The sequence below is a fragment of the Bos javanicus genome, chromosome 22 (assembly GCF_032452875.1).
Source record: "Bos javanicus breed banteng chromosome 22, ARS-OSU_banteng_1.0, whole genome shotgun sequence".
In the NCBI taxonomy this organism is placed as follows: Eukaryota; Metazoa; Chordata; class Mammalia; order Artiodactyla; family Bovidae; genus Bos; species Bos javanicus.
The window spans coordinates 48,174,113-48,202,052 of record NC_083889.1 but is presented as its reverse complement, the minus strand read 5'-3'; the positions used below and the strand labels follow the sequence as shown (position 1 = coordinate 48,202,052).

Here is a 27,940-nt window from a genome sequence, read left to right as displayed (position 1 = left end):
GGTATAGAGTCCTGCATATACTAATCAAAACTTTTATTTTATAAAAGCTACTTGCTAGATAGGCATTATGTGGTATGCAATTATACATTTCAAATAAGGGAAAACAATCGATATCTTGATGTGTAAGAAGACAAATTTCAGGAGACATATCTGTCCAACATAACTAAAAGGATCTGGACATTATTACTTAAAAATCACTGAAATAGAAAAGGTATTAAGTGTTTAACAGATGTTTCCGCTGATGGAAAAATAAATCTTAAAAAAAAAAAAAAAAACCCAGTCTGCAAAAACATATTGATTTACAAGGCCAAAATATCTCCTACTTTCAATTCTTGTATACCTTGAATGAGGTCCATATTAAATGGAAATATAATGTTAAATTATATTAACATGCTAAAAAAGAAATTCAATTGCTAAGGTACTATATATAACTTCATATCTTTAAATGTACTCCCAGAATTATAAAAAAATAATTTATCAACTGCTACTTACAGTTATTAATAGTAAAAAGTAATATCACTGGATATGTCATTTTTTCCCCTATTGCTTTTATCACTATCATATAATGTAGAACTTCCAATCCAGTATGTTTTGTCTCAGTATTCAAGCTCATAAGTACCTTAAAAAATAGTTCTAGGTATCATGTTGGTTTAAGGCTCAGTAAACAGTAATCAAACAAATGTCTTAAAATAGATTTTTTTTCCCTCATAAAGAGAATAAGATAGCCAAGGTTTTTTTTTTCTTTTGTAAGCTTGCTTCAATATTACTGTTTTGTCCAATTTTTTTCTAGTTAAAAAGCCAACAAGATAAAAGGATGGTGAATGGCCTCCAATCATTGATATAGGTTTGTTTGTATTTGTTTAAGCCAAAAACCTTTGAAAATAGTTTTATTCTGGCAGCATATTAGATAAATTCTCAAAAATTCACATTTTCTTCAAAAAATTTTAACTGGCGAGCTTTCACACTGTAAGTCACGTACTTTTCACCCATGTGCTCCTGCAAATGTACCTATTTGGGAAACATTAAAAAAAAAAAATCAGTATATAGTAGAAATTAAACAACATACTCCAGTGCACCAAAGGGGGGAAAAAATCACACAAAAAAACTTAAGATATTTAGAGACAAATGAAAATGAGAAAATACCAAAACTTATGCAATGCACCAAAAGCAATGCTGAGGAAATAATTTATAGCTATAAATGCTTATGTTAGAAAAAGATTTCATGTCAATGACCTAACTTTATAAGCTAAAGTAGTAGAAAAAGAACAAATTAAACCTAAAAGTAGCCAAAGGAAGGAAATAATAAAGATTAGAGCTGAGAAGAATATAACAGAGAACAGAAAATTAGAGAAAAATCAATGAAATGAAAAGTTGGTTCTCAGAAGATGAACAAAATTGACAAACCTTTAGCTATACTAAGGAAAAAAAAGACTCAAATTACTAAAATCTGAAATGGATTTGGGACATTACCACCACTCTAATGAAAAAAAATGAAAAGGATTCTAAGGGAATACCATGAACACCAACAAGTTGCATAATCTTGGACAAATTCCAAGAAACATAAAACCTATCGAAACTGAAGTACTAAGAAATAGAAAATCTGAATATACCATAACTAGCAAGGAAACTGAATTAGTAATCTAAATCTGCTAACAAGGAAAGGTGCTGGAACTTTGCTGCTGAATTCTGCCAAACGTGGCCAGGAACTGTTTTCAGTCCTTCTCAAATTCTTCCGAGAGTTAAGGAGGAGGGAGCACTTGCTGGCTCATTCATGAGGCCAGCATTGCCCTGGTGCTAGGGCCAGACAGGGAGACTACAGGAAAAGAAAAATATAAACGTATATCCCTTATGACCATTGATGCAAAAATCTTCAACAAAATACTAGATGATTAAGATGTTCATGAGAGATACTGGTTTTATGTTTGTTTCATGTTAGTGTCCTTGTTGAGTTTTAACATCACAGTTCTGGTTTTCTGGAGAAATGGAAAATGTCCCTTCTTTTTCTGTTTTCTAAAGAATTTGTGTAGGATTTGTGTTATTTCTTCCTTAGATGATTGGAAGAATTCACCAGCAAAGCCATCTGGGCCTGAAGTTTTCTCTATAGGCAAGTTTTACTTTTTCTAGATGCTACGTTTAGGCTTTGTATCAAGGCTTAGTTAAATTCATAGACACAGATGTTAGAATGGTGGCTCCCAGGAGCTGGTAGGGAAAATGGGGAGTTTTTGCTTAATTCGTACAGAGTTTCAGTTTTGCAAAATGAAAGTAGTTCTAGAAATGGATGGGTAATGTTCGCACAATTATGTAAAACATACTTAAGGCCACTGAGTTCAGTTCAGTCGCTCAGTCGTGTGTGACTCTTTGTGACCCCATGGAATGCAGCATTGAACCAAATACTTAAAAATGGTTAAAATGATAAATTTGAAGTTACGTGCATATGATTAAAAAACCAGCATGTGTATAATGCACTGTTGAACCTATAGAGAAATGTAACATATTTACGGAAATTAAACAACAGACTCCTAAACAACCAACCTTATAGAAATAAAAAAGATTAAAAAGGATTTCTATTAATAATTGCCAATTATGAATAACTTTGCTTTTGAACTGTGGTGTTGGAAAAGACTCTTGAGAGTCCCTTGGACTGCAAGGAGATCCAACCAGTCCATTCTAAAGGAGATCAGTCCTGGGTGTTCTTTGGAAGGACTGATGCTAAAGCTGAAACTCCAATACTTTGGCCACCTCATGCAAAGAGTTGAGTCATTGGAAAAGACTCTGATGCTGGGAGGAATTGGGGGCAGGAGGAGAAGAGGAAGACAGAGGATGAGATGGCTGGATGCCATCACCGACTTGATGGATATGAGTTTGAGTGAACTCCAGGAGTTGGTGATGGATAGGGATGCCTAGTGTGCTGCGATTCATGGGGTCGCAAAAAGTCGGACAGGACTGAGCAACTGAACTGATGGATAACTTAGATGAAATGGACAAATTCCTAGAAAGACACAGATTTTAGAAACAGAAGAACAATCTGAATATAGTAAGGCACTGAATTCACTAACAAAAAACTACTCACAAAGAAAAGCCCAAGGACTTCCCTGGTGGTCCAGTAATTAAGACTCCATCCACAATGCCAAGGCAGGGTGTGAGGGTTCAATCCCTGGTTGGGGAACTAAGATCCCACATGCCATGCAAGATGGCCAAAAGATATATATATATATATATATACATGTGTATATATATATACGTATATATGTGTGTGTGTGTGTATACATACATACACACACACATATGTGACTAAACACTAAACACGTATGTGTTTAGTCACTCAGTTATGTCAGACTCTTTAAGAACCCATAGATTGTAGCCCACCAGGCTCCTCTCGGAATTCTCCTCCATGGGAATTCTCCAGGCAAGAATACTAGAGTGGGTTGCCATGCCCTCCTCCAGGGGATCTTCCCAACCCAGGGATCAAACCCAGGTTTCCCACATTGCAGGCAGATTCTTTACTATCTGAGCCACCGGGGAAGCCCATATATATATTCATATATATAAGAAAAGCCCAGGCCCAGATCCCAGATACTTTCATTGGTGAATTCTATCGCAAACATTTCAAAAAGAATTAACACCAGTTCTTCACTAATTCTTCCCCCAAAAGATGAGGGAACACGCCCCAGCTCATTCTGAGGCGAGTACTGCCCTGATAACAAAACCAATAAAAAATATCACGAGGAAAGAAAACTGAAGATCAATATCATGTGAACACCAACACAAAAACGCTCAACAAAATACTAAAAACATGACTCTAGCAACATCTAAGAAGCAGTATAGACCATGACCAAGTGGGACTTATCTCAGGAATATAAGGATGGTTTAACATCCAAAAACAAATTAATGTAATGCCACATTAAAAAAAAAAAAAACAAACAAACATTATCACCTAAATACAAAGCATTTGACAAACCTAACACCTTTTCACGATAAAAACACTCAGCAAACCAGAAATAGACAGGACCTTCACCCCAAAAATATAAAATAAAATACCATAGAGAATAAAACAAAATTAAATCCTTAAAAAAGGGGGGGGGGGATCTTCTTCAACCTGAAAAAGAATATCTAAAAACTGATAGTTAACATCATAATTAATAAAGACTGCTGCATCTAAGATCAGAAACAAGATAAGGATGTTTACTCTCACCACTTCTATTCAACATTGTACTGGAGGTTCTAGCCAGGGCAATATGATTCAGCAATTTCCACCCCTAGGGAGATACCCAAGAAAAATGAAAACGTATGTCCACGCAAAAACTTGTACACAAATGTTCATAACATTATTCACAATAGCCAATAAGTGGAAACAATCTAACTGTCCATCGCCTGGTGATGTGGCACAGCCACGTTCGGCCATATAAAAGAAGGAGTTTTCCGTGTGCTATAACATGGTGAATCTTGAAAACATACGCTAAATGAAAGAAATCAAGCACAAAAGACCACATAGCTTTTTACAATTCTACTTAAATGAAATGTCCAGAATAGGCAAATCTACAGAGAGAGAAATATGAGTGGTTGTTTAGAGGTGAAGGGCCTAGAGGACAATGGGAAACGACTACCAGTGGGTACAGGGGCTCTTCTGGGAGTAATTAAATGTTCTAACATTGACTGCAGTGGTAAATGGGTAAAATGTATGGTATGTTAATTATAATCCAAAAGGCCAGTAGAAAAATCCCATAGCGTAAGCAGCTGGCACAGCTACAGTTTGGATACTCACCTCTCTTTCCAATTCATCCTCCTCTTCCAAAATATCATACACCTGCTCTAAAAGCTGAATCCCCAGGCCCCGAATTACATCAGCTCTTAAGACTTCAACTATTCTTCTGATTTTTTCAGAACCTGGCATGATAGCTAAAAAGCAACAACAACAGGGAAAAATGAACTTTCACCACTTCAGCAAGAACACAATGATTTTTTTTTAAAATCTTGTCATGTTAAGATTCTTTTCACTTTGACAAGAGTTTGGTTTAATGACTTCATGTATTTTTAATGACTGAACTTAAGCTTCATATCTCATTACCATCTCCTAAAACTAAAAACTGCAATTGTCTAATTTGAAGAAAATGAAAAATTCCAAATGTGTATTTACATTTATTGTTAAAAATAAAATTTCATGCAACTTTTCAGGAACACAACTATTACATAAAATAAGATATATTTTTATGGAAATATCCAAAGGAAATAATTAAAAAAACAAATTTGCAAACATTAGATCCTTAGTTTGATACATTTCTCCAGTAAACATACGTTCTCCAGTTTGGTGTAAAACAATAAACTGACCACCTGAAGGTAGCTCTTTAAAATGGAGTTCCTCTGCCTCTTCTGCAACTTTCCCATGAAGTATTAGCGTGTCCCGATACTTCCGATGAAGTTTAAATTCTGACACTGGATCTGGTACTGGGAGATCTTCATAGCTCTCTTTAGAGTCCAACTTCAGAGTCTGAGTCATCAATTGTACCAAGTCAGTCATTTCATTTGTATGACCTTTACTGGGAAGAAAAGGAAAAAAAAAAAACTGCTTCATGACAATTTTTCACTGGAAATTAAGAAGTTCGGCTTCCCAATGAACAAGTAAGTTCTTACAGACAGACCCCTCCACAAATAAGTATAAACTCTGGACAAAATACAAAAGTTAACTATGAGGGCAATGGAGAATGTATAAAATTTACAAACAGATTCTGGAGGGGAGTTAATACTTCTAGCCTAAGGACAGGCCATAAGGAGCTAAAGTACAAAAAAAAACCCCACAGTCTTTCTTACCTGCAGAACCACGTACCAGAGTTCAAGACCACCAATGCCCCTAGAAAGTAAGTAAGGAGTCTTGGAAAGGAGAGAGCCAGAAAGAGAAGGCCCCTGTTTCTGTGTATAAATTCTGCCCAACTATTTCTAAGTAATTTAACTATATACAAGCACAAAGTTCAAGAATATTTAAAGGAAGATAAAAATATCAGCACCTAATGGGATAAGATTAACAATGTCTGGAACCGAGTCAAAAATACCAGATATACAAAGCAGGAAAACAGCACACAATTGTGAAGAAAACAAAATTAATAGAAACAGATCCAAAAGTGACACGTGACAATTAGTAAACAAAGGACATTAAAGAGGTTATTAAAAATTTATTCCATATGACCAACATAGAGGAAGCATTAGCATGTTAAGGAAAGGCAATGAAGATAAGACCCAAACTGAACTACAAATGATAAGTACAATGTGTTCAATACATCGGATGGGATTAACAAATTAGATACCGCAGAAGAAAAGATTAGTAAACTTAAAGAGAGAGCAATAGAATCTATAAAAAATGGAACAGATGGGAATTCCTGGCAGTCCGGTGGTTAGGACACTGTGCTTTCACTGCCAAGGGTGCAGGTTCAATCCCTGGTCAGGGAACTTAGATCCCACAAGCCAAGCGGCATGACCGGAAAAAAAAAAAAAAAAGAGGCGGGGGGTGCAGGGGATAGAGAAAAAAAAGTCTAAAAAAAAATGAACATCATCAGTGATCTGTGGGACAACTTTCAGTTCAGTTCAGTTCAGTTCAGTCACTCAGTCGTGTCTGCCTCTTTGCCACCCCGTGGACTGCAGCACGCCAGGCCTCCCAGTCCATCGCCAACTCTAATATACATGTAGGATCCTCAGGAGGGAAAGAGGGGATCCAAAAAAATATTTGAAGAAATAATGGCCAAACTGATGAAAATAATGGCCAAATTGATAAAAACTAAAGCCACAGATCTAAAAAGACATAAGAATTCTGAATGAAAATCAGATGTGTTCACTGAAAGAGAACTTTAGTCCCAGCATATACCAAAACCATTTACAACGTTATTAATGACAGTACTATAGGTCTGAATGCTGTTATAAATGTACATTTAAAATGAATTCACAAACAAATGGGATTTGAGCAAACTTATAAGCTTTTGCACAGCAAAGGAAACCATAAAAAAAGAACAGATAACCTACAGATTAGGGGGAATATTTACAAACAATGTGACCAACAAGGGATTAATTTCCAAAATACATAAACGGTTCATACAATTAAATAACAACAACAACAACAAAAAAAAAAAACAATATAAAAATGGGTAGAAAACCGAAATAGACATTTCTTTAAAGACGGGATACAGATGATCAACAGGCATATGAAAAGATGTTCATCATCGCTAATTATTACAGAAATGAAAACAAAACTATGATACTACCTAACACCAGTCAGAATGGCCATCATTAAAAAGTCTACATATAATAAATGTTGGAGAGGGTGTAGAGAAAAGGGAACTCTCTTACACTGTTGGTAGGAAGGTAAACTGGTGCAGCCACTGTGGAAAACAGTATGGAGGTTCCTCAAAAAATTAAAAATAGAGTTGCCATATGATCCAACAATCCTATTCCTAGGCATATACCTAGAGAAAACTATAATTCAAAAAGATACATGTACCCTTATGTTCAAAGCAGCACTGTTTACAATAGCCAATGCATGGAGACAATCTAGATGTCCAATGAGAGATGAACAGACAAAGAAGATGCGAGAGAGTTACTGAGCCATTAAAAAGAATGAAATAATGCCATCTGAAGCAATATAAATGGCTTATCATACTAAGTGAAGTAAGTCAAAAGAGAAAGACAAGAACCATATGACATCACTTACTTGTGAAACCTAAAATGTGACACAAATGAACATACCTGTGAAACGGAAACAGACTCCAAGACAGAACAGACCTGTGGTTGCCACAGGGGCAGGGGTGTGGGAGGGAAGGACTAGGAATTTGAGCTTAGCAGATGTAAACTATTACATATAGGATGGATAAACAAGCATGGACATACAGGATGGATTACTACTGTCTAGCACAGGGAACTATAGTCTATTCCTGTGGTGAACCACAGTGGAAAAGAACGTGAACAAGAATATACATATGTACTGAGTGACTTTGCTGTACATCAGAAATTAACACAATATTGTAAATTAACTATACATCAATAAAAAAATGTTTAAGTTAAAAATAAAATGAATTCAAATAGAACCAATTTATGAAGGGAGATAAACAGATAAGAACTTACCCTTCCCTGGAATCCCCATCTGATTTATCAGTTGAACTGGTAGAGGAACTTAACTCATCCTCTGAGAGACAATGGGTGAGCTTCCTTTCCTATTAATTTTGTTTGGAAAAACAAAATTTCACATGACAACACAACCAGAATGTAATACACGAAACAGTCTTAGACGCAACGTCTAGCCACAAAGCACACCTAGGTTCAATAACAGTAGAACTACTGGACGGAAAACTTGAAGTGACTTCACCAAATCATGTCCTAGTTCACCCATGACGCTCGTAAGCGAGCCCTAAAGAACACCAAGGTGAAGTTTTGTAAGTTCCTGGAAACTCTCAGCTATGAAGACGAGAGGGGACAAACAATTCTGGTGTTTCAACTTCTAAGCAGAGGGCTGGTACCATAAGGAACGTTAGCAATCTAAACAAGACAGAATGCCACTTAAATTAAAAGTAACCTCAGTTTGCTCACATATGAGACTCTTTGTTAAATGCTTAAAAGGATTACCAGATATGCTATGGTAAGTCACTTCAGTCGTGTCCGACTCTGTGTGACCCCAGAGACAGCAGCCCACCAGGCTCCCCGTCCCTGGGATTCTCCAGGCAAGAGCACTGGAGTGGGTTGCCATTTCCTTCTCCAATGCATGAAAGTGAAAAGTGAAAGTGAAGTCGCTCAGTCATGTCTGACTCTTAGCGACCCCATGGACTGCAGCCTACCAGATATAATTATACACAAATGTTTACGACTTTGGAAAATAGAGAGGACTATCTTAATTAATGAAACAACTAAATCATAGACTATCGTTAAAGGGAAAAAAATCATTAAAGGACAGGAAGTTTCCTTTTTAAAAAAAATAATTATATGCTCCTAGAAATAATGTCAAAAACTGGAATACAGAAAATTGAATAATTATTCTCAAGGTATGAATTATCACACAGAAAAGTGAATCTGGGTTGAACACCTTGCAATTACACATTCTGCCACCAGATGGTGCTCCTACATCATCCCTGGGCCAAAAACTAAGGTACTTCAACACAAACGGGAAACAAAGGAAGAAGCAGCTTGCGAGACTAAAACCTGGCCATGTCGTTTGGTATATTAACAGAGCAGTATAAGCAAAGTGTTGCCGAGTGGAAGCGATTTGGAAGTATTATTAGACTACCTAAGAAAGATATTAACTAGGCTGCCAGGTGTTTACAAGAGTGCCTGAAAAATTCAAACCCTTAATGAAACAAAATTATTTTAATTATTATTGATGGGTTCTTTTCCTTATTAGAGAAAGTGTGAAAGATGTAACTTAAGTAGCACTGTTCCAGAAGCAGAGCTGGCACATATGAGGTTTACCACATTAGGCTTGCCAGATGTGGCCATGTCCACCTTTTCCCTTGGGACTACGTAATGTACCTGAGCAACACTGCAGTCGGAAGATGACCTTCGAGCAGGGCTGAGGTGGTCTTTCTGTGGTTTCGCTGGTCCCGCTGGACCCAGAGAAGCTCTCCTCACTGCAGGGCCTGAAAAAGTGACCACCCCCAGCAGTTCTTTGTGGTGGACTGGCCTCAACAGAAGAGTGCTTTGTACTGGGGTACAGAAGATACCCCAGCAAGGGCCAGCCTAAAGGAACTCAGACAGCATATTCATCATCATTCTGGTGCTGGGGACACCTCAGCTCAAATCTCAGCTCCAGGTCTGTAAGTGTCGTGACCTTGGACAAGTTACTTAACCCCTCTGACCCTCAGTCTCCCCAGCTGAAAAACATGAAATGAGATAATGCCCTCAAAATGCTTACCATAATGTTTGAGCCACTGTCAGCATTCAATAAATGGAAACTGCTAGAATATGTTGTCTTTAGATAACAGCAATAGGAATGATCGCAGCCCTCAGCCCAGGGCAGCACCATTCTCCTGGCTTCCTCTCTCTGTTCCTGAGAAGAGAGCACTTCCTTGACCAACAGACTCTAAACATGGAAACAAATTAAACTCTCACTTGATTGCTTTCCTGTCTGAAATTTCCCAGGCGTTACTGCCATTCAAAGCTCTCTTGCTCTCTTTTTAGTATCCTTCTTCCTTTTAATAACACAAGTTCCAGATCCAACACTATGCTCATTTTTTAAAAGGCTTGACTAGGAAATTTCAAAAATTCTTCTGAATTGGTTTCCCAAATGGATTACTGATACTGGAAATTGAGCAACACCAATAGCCTCCTTTAGATGAAGGAAACAGAATAACGTTACCTGAGGGGAAGATCTCTTCCTGTGACTGTTTCAGTCGCCTCCTCTCTCTTGCTGATAATGGTCGGTCCTTTTAAAGAAAGTTAGAGTTACTTCCATTCCTACTCACGACTCTTTTTTCTTTTTAGGGGCCACGCCACACAGCATGCAGGATCTAAGTTCCCTGAACAGGAATCAAACCTGCACGCCCTGCACTGGACCTAGTCTTAACCACTGGACCACCTCGGAAGTCTTCCCTATTCACTCTTCTTATAACACCTACAGTATATGACATATCATCCAGCACTACAGGAAAGAGCACAGCACAAACCTTTAAGGAGTGTCCCTTTTTTTCATTTTTAAAAATTCATTCATATATGTATGTATCTTTGGCTGTGACGGGCCTTCATTGCTGTGTGGGCTTTTCTCTGGCTACAGAGAGCAGGGGCTACTCTCTACTCGTGTTACGCGGGCCTCTCACTGTGGTGGCTTCTCTTGTTGCAGAGCACAGGTTCTAGGGCCCACAGGCTTCAGCTGTTGTGGCACAGAGGCGCACGGGCTTCAGTAGTTGCAGCACACAGGCTTAGCTGCCCTGGGGCATGTGGAATCTTCCCAGAGCAGGGATCGAATCCATGTCCCCCACATTGGCAGGCTAATTCTTAACCATTGGACTACTTCCGTGAAGGGAAGTCTGGAGTGGCCATTTGAAACTAGTTCACATCAGGGTTACAACTACTTGCTAGGATGATCAGAGCCCTCATTTCTAGGAAAAACTCATTTGTCTAAGGGGAAATGGGAATTCTGCTTTCCTACACTCAGAATCCACTTGGTCTCCTTAATTAACTAGACGTGACCAGATTTGGAATGATAGAATCTGTCCAGTTCAATCAAAGCTTCTGTTGAGAATCACAAATTTGCACTTTCCAGTGTTTGGCAAAAAGCAGACCTAAGATGTTTTCATATAAAACCTCACAATATAAGCAGGGTTTATTTTACCAAAAAGCTTTATAATAAGGTTTTTTAAAAAATCCAACATATACTCTCACAAACCTTTGATGATGCTATCTCACTGCCCCTCGAACTGTTCACAGATCCAGTGACCACTCTACTTTGGTTTTCAGCATCTTTTTGTGTTGATGTACATTCCATTTTTCCAACAGTGGGAAGAGAAGGCAAAAGGCAAGGCGGAGTCTCTTGGAACTTAATTAACAAAGAGGGGGAGATTATAAATTTCATATACTATCCACCTGCAAAGGTCGCCCATGGGTACATTTATGTATTTGTCAGTGATTCCCTCAGAACTTTAAAACATTGTATTTTGGTGGGAAAGAAACTCAGCCAAATGTGAATGACCACTTAAGAAACCATACAGAGAGGATACCTGTGAAAGTTACTTCCAGAAATGAGAGGGTGACACGATCTCATGCAGAAGCTGAGGGAGAAACTATTCATTAACGTGACATACGAGGAATCAGAGATTCATCTTTGTCGGCCTGTTCCTTTAACTCTCAAAATGAACTGTCCATCCTTGCTGGAGAAGGTACAATTCTTACTTTGCTTCCAACTCACTGACATTTAACAATTAATACTTAGCCTTTCTACCTTTCTCCGTATGTTCCTCAGATTTTGTATGTACCTTTTTGGCACATCATTCTAAATAGAAATGGAGCTTCCTAAAATCTGTTTCACAAGCAGCAGCACAGTGACTTATTCCAATGAGGTCTCTGCTGACCTGTCTCTTTTCTCCACTGTGCTCAGTGTGTTCTCTTTTCTTCTGCCGCCTCTGTCGAGACTGGGAAGGTTCAGACCCAGAGCTGTGTGGCTGTAAAGCTGGGTGGATTCTGTCCTGTTTTCCTGTAACACATTCACCACCAACTTGATCCTTAAAGACAGAAAAATGAAATAAACAAACAAACAAAAAACCAAAGTAGAATAGTGAAATAGTCTTTTGAACTTCTAAATGGCCGAACCCTCCATATCTATTTTTAAAATTAAAAATGAAAGCAGGAACTGTCTTTCTCAAAATGAATGCTTATTTTCAGTGTTGATAGGCAAAGACAAAATGCTGGCATCAGTTATCTATGTATTCTGGGTTTTCTTCTCTTTTCCCAAATAAAAATAATTTTTTCAGTTACTCTGTTATAACCTGAAACTTCCGATGTTCAATAAAAAATCTTTTATAACTTTTAATAGGTGTTCTATTCAGAAAACTAACAAATGTTTTTAATATACACATACTTCCCATGTAAACATTAGTTCTGCGGATGTCCTCTGTAAACACCATGAAAACACCACGAGTTTGGATTTAGATGGAGTCACATCTCCCTGAACCTTTGTTTCCTCATCTACAAATGGGTACAATGCTTCATACTGATCATGTGAATAATGGAGGATTAGAGAAGATTGGGCACGATAATACTTAAGACCATATCTAGCACATATTAGATGCTCAGGAATCAGGAGCAATTTCTAGCAGTAGTAAAGATAAAATAAATTAACTTTTGAATTATAAAGATCACCAAGGACTTGGTATTTTATATGGATAGCTGGTTTGAGAAACCAAACATTAAAACAAAATAGCTTCTTACATTAATTTTTAACTATCAGAATATCTAAGTTTTCAAGAAGATGGACACTGGTAATCAAATGTCATTTAATCAACACATTTTTATCAAAAAGCCCACTATGTGGTACATGTTAGAAAGAAAAAGGAAAAATGTGACATGCTAGCTAAACAAGGATGTTATGTGTTAGTCGCTCAGTTGGGTCTGACTCTTAGTGACCCTATGGACTATGGACCACCAGGCTCCTCTGTCCATGGAATTCTCTAGGCAAGAATACTAGAATGGGTAGTCATTCACTTCTCCAGGTGATCTTCCCAACCTAGAGATCAAATCATGGTCTCCTGCATTGCAGGCAGATTCTTTACCGTCTGAGCCAACAGGGCCCAGATAATACAAATGAGTGATTTAATTCTTAAAAGTGAAATAAATGTTTGTCTGCTGGTATTAAGTATAGAATATTTAAAGCTTACACATACAAGAGTAACTGTTCAAATGAATTAAGGAGTTTTTCCATGAAATCCAATTGGTCTTGAAAAAAAAGTCTTCCACTGTTATCAACAACAATACAATAACAACAACAACAAAAAAGAAATGCCAGACACGAAATTCTATCAAACAAAACAAAAAACCTTGCCCTCTAAAGCCTGATGTAAGAAACACATTTATCAGGAACAAAACAAGAATATAAATTCTTACCACTTCTATTCAACAATGTACTAGAGGTTCTAGCCAGGGCAATTAGACAAGAAAAAACAAAGTAAGAAATACAGATTAAAAAGAAAAAAGGATCTCAATTTGTAGACGATGTGATATTATATTCAGAGAATTCTAAGAAATACATTATTAAAAGGTTATTAAACCAATAAATGAGTTAAGCAAGGCTATAGGATAAAAATTTAATATATAAAAATTAATAATATTTCTATACCAAGCAATATACACTATGAAAATGAAATTATGAAAACAATTCCATTTACAATAGAATCAGAATTTAACAAAAAAAGTACAAGACTGGGACTTTCCTGGTGGCCCAACGGTTGAGAGCCTGCCTTCCAGTTCAGGGCACACAAGTTCAATTGCTAATCGGGAAACTAAGATCCCACATTCTGGCTTTCTTTCTACCCAGTTACCCATTCATTTGGAAGACTAAAGACGAATGATGCAGAAACAGGAACAAAACACACTAATGGAGAATTGCAAGTACCCTATAAGAGGGTAAAGAAGGGATCTAAGAATTCCTCAGGTCCTATCCTTTGGTTCTGTTACATTTAAACTCTTACATGGAAATAACAGATTTTCCTAAAAGCACAAGAACACAACCCACATCTTTGTAACTGCACTGTTCAATCCTCTCTCTGAAACCAACACCTTGTGCATGTCACTCACCTGGTCTTTTGGTAAATTTTGGTCTTTGTTTAGGGGCTGCAGAGGCTTCATTGGGTCATTCCTTTCTCCAGTGACACAGTGAGAGGACGATGTGGGAATTCGGTTTCCAGGTAGAGCACTGGATTTACTGTTCTGCAACATCTCCGTCACTTGAGAAACATTACATTTACCTTCCAGTTCATTAGAGGCATCTAGGTGCCCTGGTGGGTTCTCTTGAACTAAGCCGTCATTCATTGAGTTCCTCCTCTCTGTAGGTAAGATGTCAATATTCACCCTACTGATTGTGGCTAGTGAGTCCACAGTATTGCTTATGTCTGGTTTGTAGATGTGGTCTTTCAGACTTGTGGGTATCTTCAAGGGGCCAATGACTACAGGTTTCTCCTGGAACAAACATTTGTCTTCACCCTGAGTGAAAACACGCTTCCAAGTTACTATATACACCATATAAAAAATTTAACTCAAAATGGTGCTGCAAGTTCCTCAGGAAGTTAAACATGGAATAATCATAAGGCCCAACAATCCCACTCCAAGGTATATGCCCCAAGAACTAAAAGTACAGACTCAAACAGGTATTTCTACACCAATGTTTATAGCAGCAGTATTCACAATGGCAAAAGATGAAACAATCCAAATGGCCATTAGCAGGCGAATGATTAAATAAATATGGTGTATACATATAACGGAATATTATAAAGCCATAGAAAGGAATCAAGTTCTGATAACATGCTACAATATGAATAACCTTTGAAAACTTGCTAAGTGGAATAAACTAGGAGCTAGACATAGAGGAAAAAAATGTGTATGATTCCATTTATATGAGGCACCTAAAATAGGCAAATTCAGAGACAGAAAGTAAGTTTCTGTCTGCCAGGGTTACCGGAGTTTGGGAGTAGGAGCAACAGGGAGCAACATTTCTGTTCGGAATGATGAAAGGTTTTGGAAGATATGGTGAACGGCAGCACAACATTGTGAATGTAATTAAGACTACTGAATTGTATGCTTTAAAATGGTACAAAACGAAATTAATTGGTTAAAAATGGTATAAATGCCAAATTTTACACTGCATATGCAGGAGACGTGGGTTCGATCTCTGGGTTAGGAAAATCCCCTGGAGAAGGAAATAGCAACCCACTTGAGTATTCTTGCCCGGGAAATCCCATGGACAGAGAGGCCTGGTGGGCTACAGTCCATGGGGTCACAAAGAGTTGGACACAACTTAGCAACTAAACAACAAATATTTTATGATAATACAAAATTGTGAATGGATCAATATGTAAATATATGAGCTAAAACTATAAAAATCCTGTAAGAAAACACAGGCATATATCTTCATGACCTTGGATTTGGCAAGGGATTCTTAGATATGAGTATGGGCAACAAAAGAAAAAACTATACATTAGACTTCATCAAAATTGAAAATTGTGCATAAGAGAATATTATCTATCAAGATACTGAAAGGACAACCTACAGAACAGAAGGAGATATTTCTAAATCATGTATCTACTGAGGGTCTAGTATCCATACTATACAAAGAACTCTTAGGACTCAACCATAAAAAAAAATCCAATTAAAAATGGGCAAAGGACTTAATAGATATTTCTCCAAAGAAGGCTTTCAAATAGCCAAAAAGTTCTATATCATTAGTCAAGGGCAAATCAAAATTACAATAACATACCACTTCACATCCACTAGGATGGCTAGAATTGGAAAAATAGAAAATAACAAGAGTTGGTGAAGTTGAAGAGAAATTGGATTTCTCAGGAATTTCTGGTAAAAATGTGAAATGAAACACTAATGAAAAACAGTATGGTCATTGCTCAAAAAGTTAAACATCAATTACCACATGACCCAGCAATTCCCTTCCTAGATATTACACCCAAAAGAATTAAAAACAGATACTCAAACAAATATTGTACACAAGTGTTCGCAGCAATAGCCAAAAGATGAAAACAACCCAATATCTACCAGTGAATGAATGGATAAACAAATTATGGTATACAAATACAATGGAGTATTACTCAGACATAAAAATAAATGAAGTATTGATACATACTACCTGGATGAACCTCAAAAACATGTTAAGTGAAAGAAGTCAGACACAAAAGTTTACATATTGTATGATTCCATTTATAGCAAATATTCAGAACAGGCAAACCCGTACAAACAGAAAACACACAGGTGTTTTATAGGGACTGGACGGAGGAGGGAATGAGCAGTGACAACTTAATGAGTACGGGGTTTCCTTCTGGGTGGAGAGACTGTTTTGGAACGATGTGACAGAGGTGATGGCTACACAGTACTGTGAATATAATGAATGCGATTAACTGTTCACTGTAAAATGGTTAATTTTATTTTATATAAATTTCACCTCAATTACAAAAACCTTCTTGAAGTTATTACAGCACTGACTTCACCAACATTTTATTAATAATAGGCATTTGATTAACTTCCCCAGTATTCCTTCTTTATACTATAAAATTAACAGAAATCTAATGAAACTTAATCATTTCACATAGAATAACTAGCTTAGGTAACCTATCATTTTAATAATTTCTAGAACACATATCCTTTAAAAAGAGACATACCATTACATATGTCTTGGAGCTCTCAGAAGAGTGTGATTGAGGGGGAACTACTTCATGACTTAATTCAGCCTTTCCAGGAACCACTGCAGCCACAGGCTTGGATTTAGAGTCACCATTTTTAACATTATTTTTGGAGGTTTTTCTTTATGAGGAAGAAAGAGGGAAAAGTTATTATTAATACAATGAAGTTTAAAGGTTTCTATATATGTGAGGAAATGTGCATACATGTTACAACTCCTTTGTAGAACTTCTTTTTTTTTCCTTCTTTTCTTTTTTGGCCACACCACACAGCTTGCAAGATCTTAGTTCCCCGACAAGAGATAGAACCTGGGCCTCCTGCAGTGGATGTCTGGAATCCTAACCACTGGACTGCCAGGGAATTCCCATATAACTGCTCCTTTTATGGAGAAAAGTCTTCTAAAAACCAGGGAACATTCAACAAAACACTTGACCAGTAATCTTCAAAAACAATGATGATCATGAAAAACAAAGAAACTAAGAAACTGTCAGAGATCCAAGTTGACTAAAGAGAAATGAGGAGTAAAATGGTATGCTAGACTGGATCCTAAAGCAAAAAGAAGGACGTTAGTAGAAAAACTGGTGAAAGCCAAATAAAGTCTGTAGTTTAGTCAACATCAGATACTGATGCTTTCTTAGTTCTGACAAATGTACCATGGTAATATAAGATGTTGACAAGGGGAACTGAGTGAGGGTTATATAGAAGCTCTCTGCTTTATTTCTGCAACTTTTCTGTAAATATAACATTGTCCTAAAATTTTACATCTATGAAAAATTGCCTCACAGTTAGAAATACCAGGATTATTTTCATCTTCAAGTTTCACATTTGTAATAACACACAACTGCTCTGCCAAGTTTAAAAGTAAAATGATTAGTATACTCAGCCTTGACTTGCAGAATAAATGTTTACAGGAATAATATCCCCAACTGTTTTACAATGGAGCTAAACCTTTGGAGAATTCAAGGAGAGCATGAAGACCAAAGGTACAGAAGGCCAAAGGTCTGCTGGTGGTAAATTATAGGCAATGTAAACAAAAATATGATCCTCCTTTATTCCCTGGGGCCTTTCTAACATTGCCTCCGAATTAACAAGTCAAAAGGCAGAGACTGTGAAGGTCTTGTCCAGCTCTAAGCCTTAGATCCTGGAACACCTATTTAGTGAAGGTAGGACCTGCAAGTCAAAGAATTCTATATGAGTGAAGAAGGAACCTTATAAAAGCCCTATGAAATTTGAGTACTATTTTTTAAATGCGACTATTATCTTACACAGCACATAATGTAATAGGCTTCTTAGATGATCTGTCATTTTAATATGATTTGTGAAACATAATCCTTTTAAAGGACTCATACTCAATATGCTTTGGAACTCTCAGAGGAATGTGAAAGTGATTCCTCCAATGGTTTTCCAGATTTCTGAGTTTACCAATTAAGCAAATCTCAACACTTGTTCTAATCATGCAATTCTACTTCATGTTTTTAAAAAACTCATCATAAATTATCACACATGAAAATTATAAAAACCACCCTCTTTTATTCCATCTATTTAGCCCAGCTATTTGCAAGGGAAATATCTTACGCCTTCGTGGCCTCCAGAAACAAGGATATTTGGCGCTTTATGTAAGGCTGCCTCAAGATGCTCCTCACAGAAGGTCTTTCTTCAGGTCTCTTGCTCAGCATAGTTCTTATCAGTTCTGCCAGCTCTGGGCTGTAATCTTTTGGCATTGGTGGCAGCTACAAAGAGAAATCAAACCACAGGGATGACTAACAGTCTTAAGAAAAGCAAAAGACAGTAGAGATTTCCCAATGTACATTTTTTAAAATCATTATCCACAGGAGCAAAAAATAGCCAGCATCTTAGTTTACAGGAAGCTGACCTGGCATCTTGGTTATAACAGCAAGTTGTACGATTGTAACATTTATCTTTCAAACCACCAATTCCATTTGAGGACTGTCTCCTTTATAAACAAGAGCATGAGTTCCTAAAGATTTAGATGCCAGGATGTCCACTTCAGTGTTGTTCTTGTAGTAGTGAATGACTGGAAACAACATAAATGGCCATCCACAGGGTACTTGGGGAATAGAGTATGGTGTGTGTGTGTGTGTGTGTGTGTGTGTGTGTGTGTGTGTGCATGCACGTGCATTCAGCCATATCCAACTCTTTGCGACCCCACAGACTGTAGCCCACCAGGCTCCTCTGTCCAGGGGACTTCCCAGGCAAGAATACTGCAGTGAGTTGCCATTTCCTACTCCAGGGAATCTTCCGGATCCAGAGATTAAACCTGCGTCTCGTGTTGTATAAAAGGAGAGAGGGTTAGCACTCCCCTTGACAAGGATGGAAGAGGCTCTCGGGCCTGACAACATGCATACGGTTAAGGCATTGCCACCTACTTCCTGGCATCTAACCACTGTTTTTCCATTTCATGCCAGTCAGAATGGCTGCTATCCAAATGTCTACAACCAATCAATGCTGGAGAGGGTGTGGAGAAAAGGGAACCCTCTTACACTGTTGGTGGGAATGCAAACTAGTACAGCCACTATGGAGAACAGTGTGGAGATTCCTTAAAAAACTGGAAATAGAACTGCCATATGACCCAGCAATCCCACTGCTGGGCATACCACCAAGGAAACCAGAATTGAAAGAGACACGTGTACCCCAATGTTCATCGCAGCACTGTTTATAATAGGCAGGGGATGGAAGCAACCTAGATGTCCATCAGCAGATGAATGGATAAGAAAGCTGTGGTACATATACACAATGGAGTACTCAGCCATTAAAAAGAATACATTTGAATCAGTTCTAATGAGGTGAATGAAACTGGAGCCTATTATACAGAGTGAAGTAAGCCATAAAGAAAAACACCAATACAGTATACTAATGCATATATATGGAATTTAGAAAGATGGTAACGATAATCCTGTATGCGAGACAGCAAAAGAGACACAGATGTATAGAACAGTCTTTTTGACTCTGTGGGAGAGGGCGAGGGTGGGATGATTTGGGAGAATGGAATTGAAACATGTACAATACCATATGTGAAATGAATCACCAGTCCAGGTTCGATGCATGAGACAGGGTGCTCGGGGCTGGTGCACTTGGATAACCCAGAGGGATGGTACGGGGTGGGTGGTGGGAGGGGGGTTCAGGATGGGGAACACGTGTACACCCGTGGCGGATTCATATTGATGTATGGCAAAACCAATAAAATATTGTAAAGTAATTAGCCTCCAATTAAAATAAATAAATTTATATTAAAAAAATAAATAAATAAACCTGCGTCTCTTGCATCTCCTGCATTGGCATGTGGATTCTTTACCACTAGTGCCACCTGGGAAGTCCCATACCCTCCTAATAAAATACCAGGTAGCCTTTAAAAAAATAAAAGCCTTACAGATACCAACCTGGAAAGATGTCCCTCATATGCTAAGTCAGAAAAGCGGGTTGTGTACAACAGTGCGTGTAGCCTGACTTCACTTCAGTTACTTTTTTAAACATACACACCCAGAGCAAAGTCTGCATAAAGACAGGGAAAGCCAGGAAGGCTATGCAAAAAACGGTCACCAATGGTTATCTCCAAAGAATGGAAATGGATGACAACGGAGAGAAATTTCACCCCTTTCCTTTTTGGTTCTTTAGTGGAATTATTAAGTAGTGGATGTAAAAAGCAAATTTTATTTTTGATGTGTTAATTTTTTTTTCAAATTAAAACATTAAATATGTCTTGGTGTAATATTAAAATCAGTAAGTGATTCATAGCCTCAAAACTTAAAGGTGTGTGGATGCCTGATACTGCAGACAGCAACAAGTCTCATGAAATTCATATATAAAATTTGTCGCTCTAGCATCTATCTAGTGATTATGATTATCAAAGGAACAACAAGTTCAGACAGAGCAGACTCATTGTAAATGGGGTTCATTTAACCATAAGGTACTTAGGAGACACTACCAATAGGCTCAGGGCATGTGCACATCCTGAGGCTCTAAGGTTGCGGTTTTCAAGAAGCCAATTCTTCAGACCCACTCAGCCACCTTAAATTAATATCAAGGAAAGATCAGTTCCTTCTCCTATAGTTCAATCTTCCCCACACATGGGACCCACCATTCTTAACTATCCACCCAACTATCCCTTTTACCAGTAGCTACTTTCAAAGTTAGATTAAATTAACCTTGCTCCGTATATTAAAAACAATTAGTTCCAAAATATTCTTTACCTTTCCTTCAATAATCCGATAAACTAAAGAATTCATGTCTTTTGCATTGAAAGCATGCTTCAGGGTGGCCATTTCATAAACACAGCATCCCAGAGCCCAAACATCAGACTAGAAAAAAAAATTAGTAAATGGTGAAATATCAGAATGCCTTATTTACATTTTCCTCTTTAAAAAAAAGACATTTTCCTTAAATTGATTCACAGAGAATTCTTCTGACTTAATATTCTGATGGATTCTAAAATTATGACTACTGCCCTAGAGACAAGGTGAGCTGGCAGAAACAGCCCAATCCTACCTTGTAGTTGTAGGGTTTGTTCGAAAACAGTTCAGGGCTCATATAGTACGGTGTGCCAATGAGGGTGCTAGCCATGTCACAGTGGTTCTCAAGCACGCGGGCAATTCCAAGGTCACCCACTTTGATGATATTTGTTCTTGTCAGGAAGACATTTTGGGTTTTTAGATCTCGGTGGAGGATGTGTTTTTCATGTAAATACTGAGGAAAAAGAACATTGTATTCAATATAAATACACTTGTCAACTTATTTTTGGCTTCTTATATACCATCAACAACTGTGTAAGTTAAAGAGCCTTAGTTACCTATACATCAAAACATTATTGCTATATAGTCTGTAAACAAAAGGTCTAATTCACAACTTTCCAAAGTAAGAAATTAAGTTCTATGCATTAATTTGCCCAACTTCCTTCACAATTGTTCCCTGGTGCCTTGACAGTCATACCACCTAGCATTATACAGACCCAGTTAAAAAGCATGCTTTCAAACTGCCATTGAAGGTAGACAACTTAGACAAAGTTAGATGAACATTCCTCTCAGGCTCATGAAATCTTCAGGTTAATAATGTTTTCAACTATAATAACATCACTTTTATTTAGAGTAAAAAAACTTATATTTAAACACAGTAAACTCTGGACAAGTCAGACTAGTCCCAGAGTGACATTTCATGAACAGTCTCACTTTTGAAAATACGTATATTAAAACACAAACATATTTCACATTTATGCTAACTCTGCCACAGCAGAGGTAAAGCCCAAAGCCCCAGAGTTTAGGCACATTAATTAGCTTAACCACCATTCAGTACGATGCAGCTGACCAACAGATAACAAATACGGTCATTCTTTGGTTTTTCTCAATTAAGTGCCCTTAAAATGGATTTTGCTATAATATTTAAATGAATAAAGAACTATCTTCCCCAGCCATCAGATAAAATCCATGTCTGCTTCAATATAGTATTTGCTTATTCAGAAATATTCCAATGCTAAAGCAAGAGGGACTAGGTCATCATAATTGGAGTTTTTAAACGTTTTTTCTTTTTTTTTTCATGAATAAATCTGGGGAATCATTTCCCTAAAATCCCCCCAGCCATCCTTCTGTCACCTTGGAGCAAGTGAAATGCTCTGAGTCCCGACAGTACCTGCAGAGCCATGGCGATCTGAACAAACCACTCCACCACCTGACTCTCAGGCAGAAGCCTCCCTTTCTGCTCTTTGAGCTTTCGGTACAGATCACCTCCTTCACAGAAGCCCATGACGATGTACAGCAAACCATCCCCACCCTCCCACGACTCCTTGTAGGTGACAATGTTGGGATGCTTCAGCTGAGACAAGAGCTGAGCTTCCTGTTCAGCAGCTCGCCGCTCTCGGCTGGAGGCATTTCGGAGGTTCAGCTTTTTGATGACATACTGCAAAGAAAACACATGTTTTTACAATATGGAAACAAACATACAGTATTATAGATTCAAACATATTTAAGGTGTCTCCTAAGTGTCCTCAAAAACAACCTTGTGGAGACTGCTACATAACCTATTTATTATTCACAAAGCACTAAATTGGGGAAAACATTTGTTATCATTAACGATACTTTTTACAGGTTAGACTTAGAGCAGGGTATGGGGTCACAAAAAAATTTACACTTTCCATCTGCATTTTACAATTTCATTAGTGGTTAAAAATGAGTCCACATTAATATACCACTGAATCAATCATAAGATCTGTAGAAGAGATTCTTTAACCTCTTAGTTCCTCCTACAAAGGTGCATAGAATATGACTTGAATATACATCTGCAGACAGAATGGGTTCATGGATCGCATTAGATTCTCAAAGGGATCCATGGTCAAATAAGGCTAAAAATCACTTATCCTCAATGTCCAAAACCATTCTTACTTAAAAATAAAAAAGTCAATGTCCTTCAGCACCTAATACATTGCCCTTGATCAACTGATATACCAAACAATTCATTATTCAACAAACACCATAAATGTGTTTTGCAAAATGTAAACTACTGCTCAACCATGATGTGCTATTATTACTGCCAGTATTGCATCCTCAGCTCAAAAAGTCCCCACTCCTCATTGCCCAATGAATAAATCTCTTCTGCCTGCACTGGTGTTCCAGGCAGAGTGACCAGCACCTGAAACAAGGCAAAACAGGCAAGAGGACCTTATACTTATGGGGACATCTCCTCCCAGTTTGTCTGGGGCAGTCACATCGTCCTGGTGTAATTATTAATAGTGCCTCCTTTCAGTTTTCAAATTGTCCCAGTTTGTCCCAATACATTACATGCTCATCTTTTTTATAAACCACATTAAAGAACTGGTTCATGATCCTGAGGGTACTGGGATAAAGTGCAACATTAGAGGCATGTTTCAGAATGATCATTGAGACTATAATGAAAATGATGAATTGGAGAAGGGCAAGTATAATGACAGGGAGGACAAGCCGGAGGCTATGGCCACAGCTTAACTAGAGATAATGATGTCCTGGATGGGAAAGGTACCCGTGGAGATGAAAAGAGGCCAGCTGGCTTAGTGGACAGACAAATAAGGTGGTGGGAATGAGGGAAGGGAAAGGGGGATCCCAGAATGACTCCCAGGTATCCAGCTTGGGTAATGGGATGGTTGGTGGTGCTACTCCCTGAAATGGGGACCGGGAGAGCAGGTTTGGAGGAAAGGTAAGAAGCTGAGTTTTAAGAGTTCAGTGGTCTCCAGGTCAGATGGAGTATGGGGCCCTTCACTGAAAGAGAAATCACTTCAGTTCAGTCACTCAGTCGTGTCCAACTCTTTGTGACCCCACGGACTGCAGCATGCTAGGCTTCCCGGTCCATCACCAACTCCCGGAGTTTACTCAAACTCACGTCCATCAAGTTGGTGATGCTATCCAACCACCGAATCCTCTGTTGTCCCCTCCTCCTGCCTTCAATCTTTTCCAGCATCAGGGTATTTTCAAATGAGTCAGTTCTTTGCATCAGGTGGCCAAAATATTGGAGTTTCAGCTTTAGCATCAGTCTTTCCAATGAATATTCAGGATTTCCTTTAGGATGGACTGGTTGGATCTCTGAGCAGTCTAAGGGACTCTCAAGAGTCTTCTCCAATACCACAGTTCAAAAGCATCAATTATTCAGTGCTTAGCTTTCTTTATAGTCCAACTCTCACATCCATACCAGAGAAAGCAATGGTACCCCACTCCAGTATTCTTGCCTGGAAAATCCCATGGATGGAGGAGCCTAGTAGGCTGCAGTCCATGGGGTCCTGAAGAGTCAGACACAACTGAGCGACTTCACTTTAACTTTTCACGTTCATGCACTGGAGAAGGAAATCAACCCACTCCAGTGTTCTTGCCTGGAGAATTCCAGGGACGGGGGAGCCTGGTGGGCTGCCATCTATGGGGTCGCACAGAGTTGGACACGACTGAAGCGACTTAGCAGCAGCAGCTGCACATCCATACGTGACTACTGGAAAAACCATAGCCTTGACTAGACTGTCCTTTGTTGGCAAAGTAATGTCTTTGCTTTTAAACATGCTGTCTAGGTTGGTCATAACTTTTCTTCCAAGGAGTAAATGTCTTTTAATTTCATGACTGCAATCATCATCTGCTGTGATTCTGGGACCCCAAAAATAAAGTCTGTCACTGTTTCCACTGTTTCCCCATCTATTTGCCATGAAGTGAGGGGACCAGATGACATGATCTTAGTTTTCTGAATGTTGAGTTTTGAGCCAACTTTTTCACTCTCCTCTTTCACTTACAGCAAGTGGCTTTTTAGTTCTTTGCTTTCTGCCATAAGGGTAGTGTCATTTGCATATCTGAGGTTATTGTTATTTCTCTCGGCAATCTTGATTTCAGCCTGTGCTTCATCAAGCCTGGCATTTCTCATGATGTACTCTGCATGTAAGTTAAACAAGCAGGATGACAATATACAGCCTTGAAGTACTCCTTTCCCAATTTGGAACCAGTCTGTTGTTCCATGTCCAGTTCTAACTGTTGCTTCTTGACCTGCATACAGATTACTCAGGAGGCAGGTAAGGTGGTCTGGCAGTCCCATGTCTTTCAGAATTTTCCACAATTTGTTGTGATCCACAAGTCAAAGGCTTTGGCCTAGTAAATAAAACAGAAATAGATGTTTTTCTGGAACTCTCTTGCTTTTTTGATGATCCAACATATGTTGGCAATTTGATCTCTGGTTCCTCTGCCTTTTCTAAATCTAGCTTGAACATCTGGAAGTTCACAGTTCACATATTGTTGAAGCCTGGCTTGGAGAAATTTCAAGCATTACTCAGCTAGCATATGAGATGAGTGCAATTGTGCAGCAGTTTGAGCATTCTTTGTCATTGCCTTTCTTTGGGACTGGAATGAAAACTGAACTTTTCCAGTCCTGGGGCCATTGCTGAGTTATCCAAATTTGCTGGCATATTGAGTGCAGGACTTTCACAGTATCATCTTTTAGGATGTGAAATAGCTCAACTGGAATTCCATCACCTCCACTAGCTTTGCTCAAAGTGATGCTTCCTAAGGCCCACTTGACTTCGCATTCCAGGATGTCTGGCTCTAGGTGAGTGATCACACCATCTTGGTTATCTGGGTCATTAAGATCTTTTTGTATCCCTCTGTGTATTCTTGCCACCTCTCCTTAATATCTTCTGTTTCTGTTAGGTCCATACCATGTCTGTCCTTTATTGTGCCCATCTTTGCATGAAATATTCCCTTGGTATCTATAATTTTCTTGAAGAAATCTCTAGTCTTTCTCATTCTATTGTTTTCCTCTGTTTCTTTGCACTGATCACTGAGGAAGGCTTTATCTCTCCTTGATATTCTTTGGAACTCTGTGTTCAAATGAGTATAGCTTTCCTTTTCTCCTTTGGCTTTCACTTCTCTTCTTTTCACAGCTATTTGTAAGGCCTCCTCAGACAACCATTTTGACTTTTTCATCAGGTGATGGCAAGAGTGAACATCGACATTTTAGGAATCAGTGAACTAAAATGGACTGGAATGGGTGAATTTAACTCAGATGACCATTATACCTACTACTGTGGGCAAGAATCCCTTAGGAGAAATGGAGTAGCCCTCATAGTCAACAAAAGAGTCTGAAATGAAGTACTTGGGTGCAATCTCAAAAATGACAGAATGATCTCTGTTCGTTTCCAAGGCAAATCATTCAATATCAGGGTAATCCAAGTCTATGCCCTGACCAGTAATGCTGAAGAAGCTGAAGCTGACCGGATCTATGAAGACCTACAAGATCTTCTAGAACACCCCAAAAACATGTCCTTTTCATTATAGGGGACTGGAATGCAAAAGTAGGAAGTCAAGAAATATCTGGAGTAACAGGCAAATTTGGCCTTGGAGTACAAAACAAAGCCAATCAAAGGCTAACACAGTTTGGCCAAGAGAACGCACTGGTCACAGCAAACACCCTCTTCTAACAACACAAGAGAAGATGCTACACATGGACATCACCAAATGGTCAACACAGAAATCAAATTGATTATAGTTTTTGCAGCCAAAGATGGAGAAGCTCTATACAGTCAGCAAAAACAAGACTGGGAGCTGATTGTGGCTCAGTTCATGAACTCCTTATTGCCAAATTCAGACTTAAATTGAAGAAAATAGGGAAAACCACTAGATCATTCAGGTATGACCTAAATCAAATCCCCTACAATTATACAGTGGAAGTCACAAATAGATTCAAGGTATTAGATCTGATAGACAAGAGTGCCTGAAGAACTATGGATAGAGGTTTGTGACACTGTACAGGAGGCAGGGATCAAGACCATCCCCAAGAAACAGAAATGCAAAAAGGCAAAATGGCTGTCTGAAGAGGCCTTACAAATAGCTGAGAAAAGAACAAAGAGGAATACTTGCCAGGAATACTTGCCTTTAGGTCCTGGCAATGGATGCTCTCACGGAACTAAGGATAGCTGGGGAAAAGTGTGCAGATTAAGAAAGCCAACTACGACTACAAAGAGAATGCCAGGGAGTTCGGGGCGCATATGACAGGAAGGGCTGTCCTAGTCTTGATGGTCTGGGACGATTTTCCTGAGGAAGTACCATCCGAGGTGCGAGGTACGTCCCCTTCACACAAGCGGGGCTCAGCCCTCGGACGGCGCCTTCGGAGAATCCCTGCCTGCCCCCTTCCCTTGCCGGGCCCCAACTCCGCCGACCTGCCTGCCGTCCCGCCGGTGCCTCACAAGCGTCACCTCCCCGTAGCTGCCTTTGCCCACGACACGCAGGTAGCAGTAGGCGGTCAGGGGCATGATCCTGGCGCGGACCCACAGTCGGGATGCGGCGGCAGAGGCGGGCAGGGCGGCGAGCGGCAGCGGGAGACTCCGCTCATGCCCGAGAGGATGTGGTACCCGCGGCCGCTGAGGCGCCCTTGCCCGGGCGCCAGAGCGGAGGCCCGACCCACCACGACGCCGCTGCCATAGCGATCCCGGGGGGCGAAGCCCTGCGCATGCTCTGCAGCCTGGAGGACCTACCACAGAACTGAGGCGTCTAGCGGCCAGAGCGACCGCGCGAGATATGCGCGCGCACCCTCGGCCTCAGTTCTACTGAGGAACTTCCGGGTTGCCTGCAACAAAGAAGCACAAACGCTT

The 27,940-nt window shown here is 39.0% G+C and overlaps 1 protein-coding gene and 1 non-coding gene across 6 annotated transcripts; one reads left to right on the top strand and one right to left on the bottom strand.

Annotated features, from left to right (window-relative positions):
• Positions 1-18: 18 nt before the first annotated feature.
• NEK4 (NIMA related kinase 4) lies at positions 19-27,802 on the bottom strand. 5 transcript variants are annotated; one of them, XM_061396767.1, is made up of 15 exons: positions 27,509-27,802; positions 22,489-22,755; positions 21,355-21,552; positions 21,060-21,167; positions 18,427-18,581; positions 16,833-16,974; positions 14,248-14,652; positions 12,030-12,179; positions 11,348-11,497; positions 10,322-10,388; positions 9,496-9,602; positions 8,101-8,189; positions 5,329-5,534; positions 4,763-4,896; positions 19-1,008 (listed from the first exon to the last, which is right to left on the bottom strand). In XM_061396767.1, the coding sequence occupies exons 1-15, from the start codon at positions 27,599-27,601 to the stop codon at positions 916-918; spliced, it is 2,364 nt and encodes a 787-aa protein (XP_061252751.1). In that variant the 5' UTR covers positions 27,602-27,802; the 3' UTR covers positions 19-915. The 5 variants fall into 5 exon arrangements, with proteins under 5 accessions (XP_061252751.1, XP_061252755.1, XP_061252752.1 ...); XM_061396771.1 differs by having other exon boundaries at positions 27,513-27,592; XM_061396768.1 differs by having other exon boundaries at positions 871-1,813.
• Positions 19,139-19,264, top strand: LOC133235825 (U6atac minor spliceosomal RNA). The gene has a single exon (XR_009732686.1). It is a non-coding gene; the product is annotated as a U6atac minor spliceosomal RNA (small nuclear RNA).
• Positions 27,803-27,940: the final 138 nt, after the last annotated feature.

Coding starts and splice junctions, on each gene's coding strand:
- NEK4 (XM_061396767.1), bottom strand. CDS start 27,601: ATGCCCCTGACCGCCTACTGCTACCTGCGTGTCGTGGGCAAAGGCAGC. Junction 18,582..21,059: donor ATCGGATTATTGAAGGAAAG/GTAAAGAATATT, acceptor TTCTCTTTGTAG/CTGCCACCAATGCCAAAAGA. Junction 8,190..9,495: donor CCGACTGCAGTGTTGCTCAG/GTACATTACGTA, acceptor CAAAATTAATAG/GAAAGGAAGCTCACCCATTG.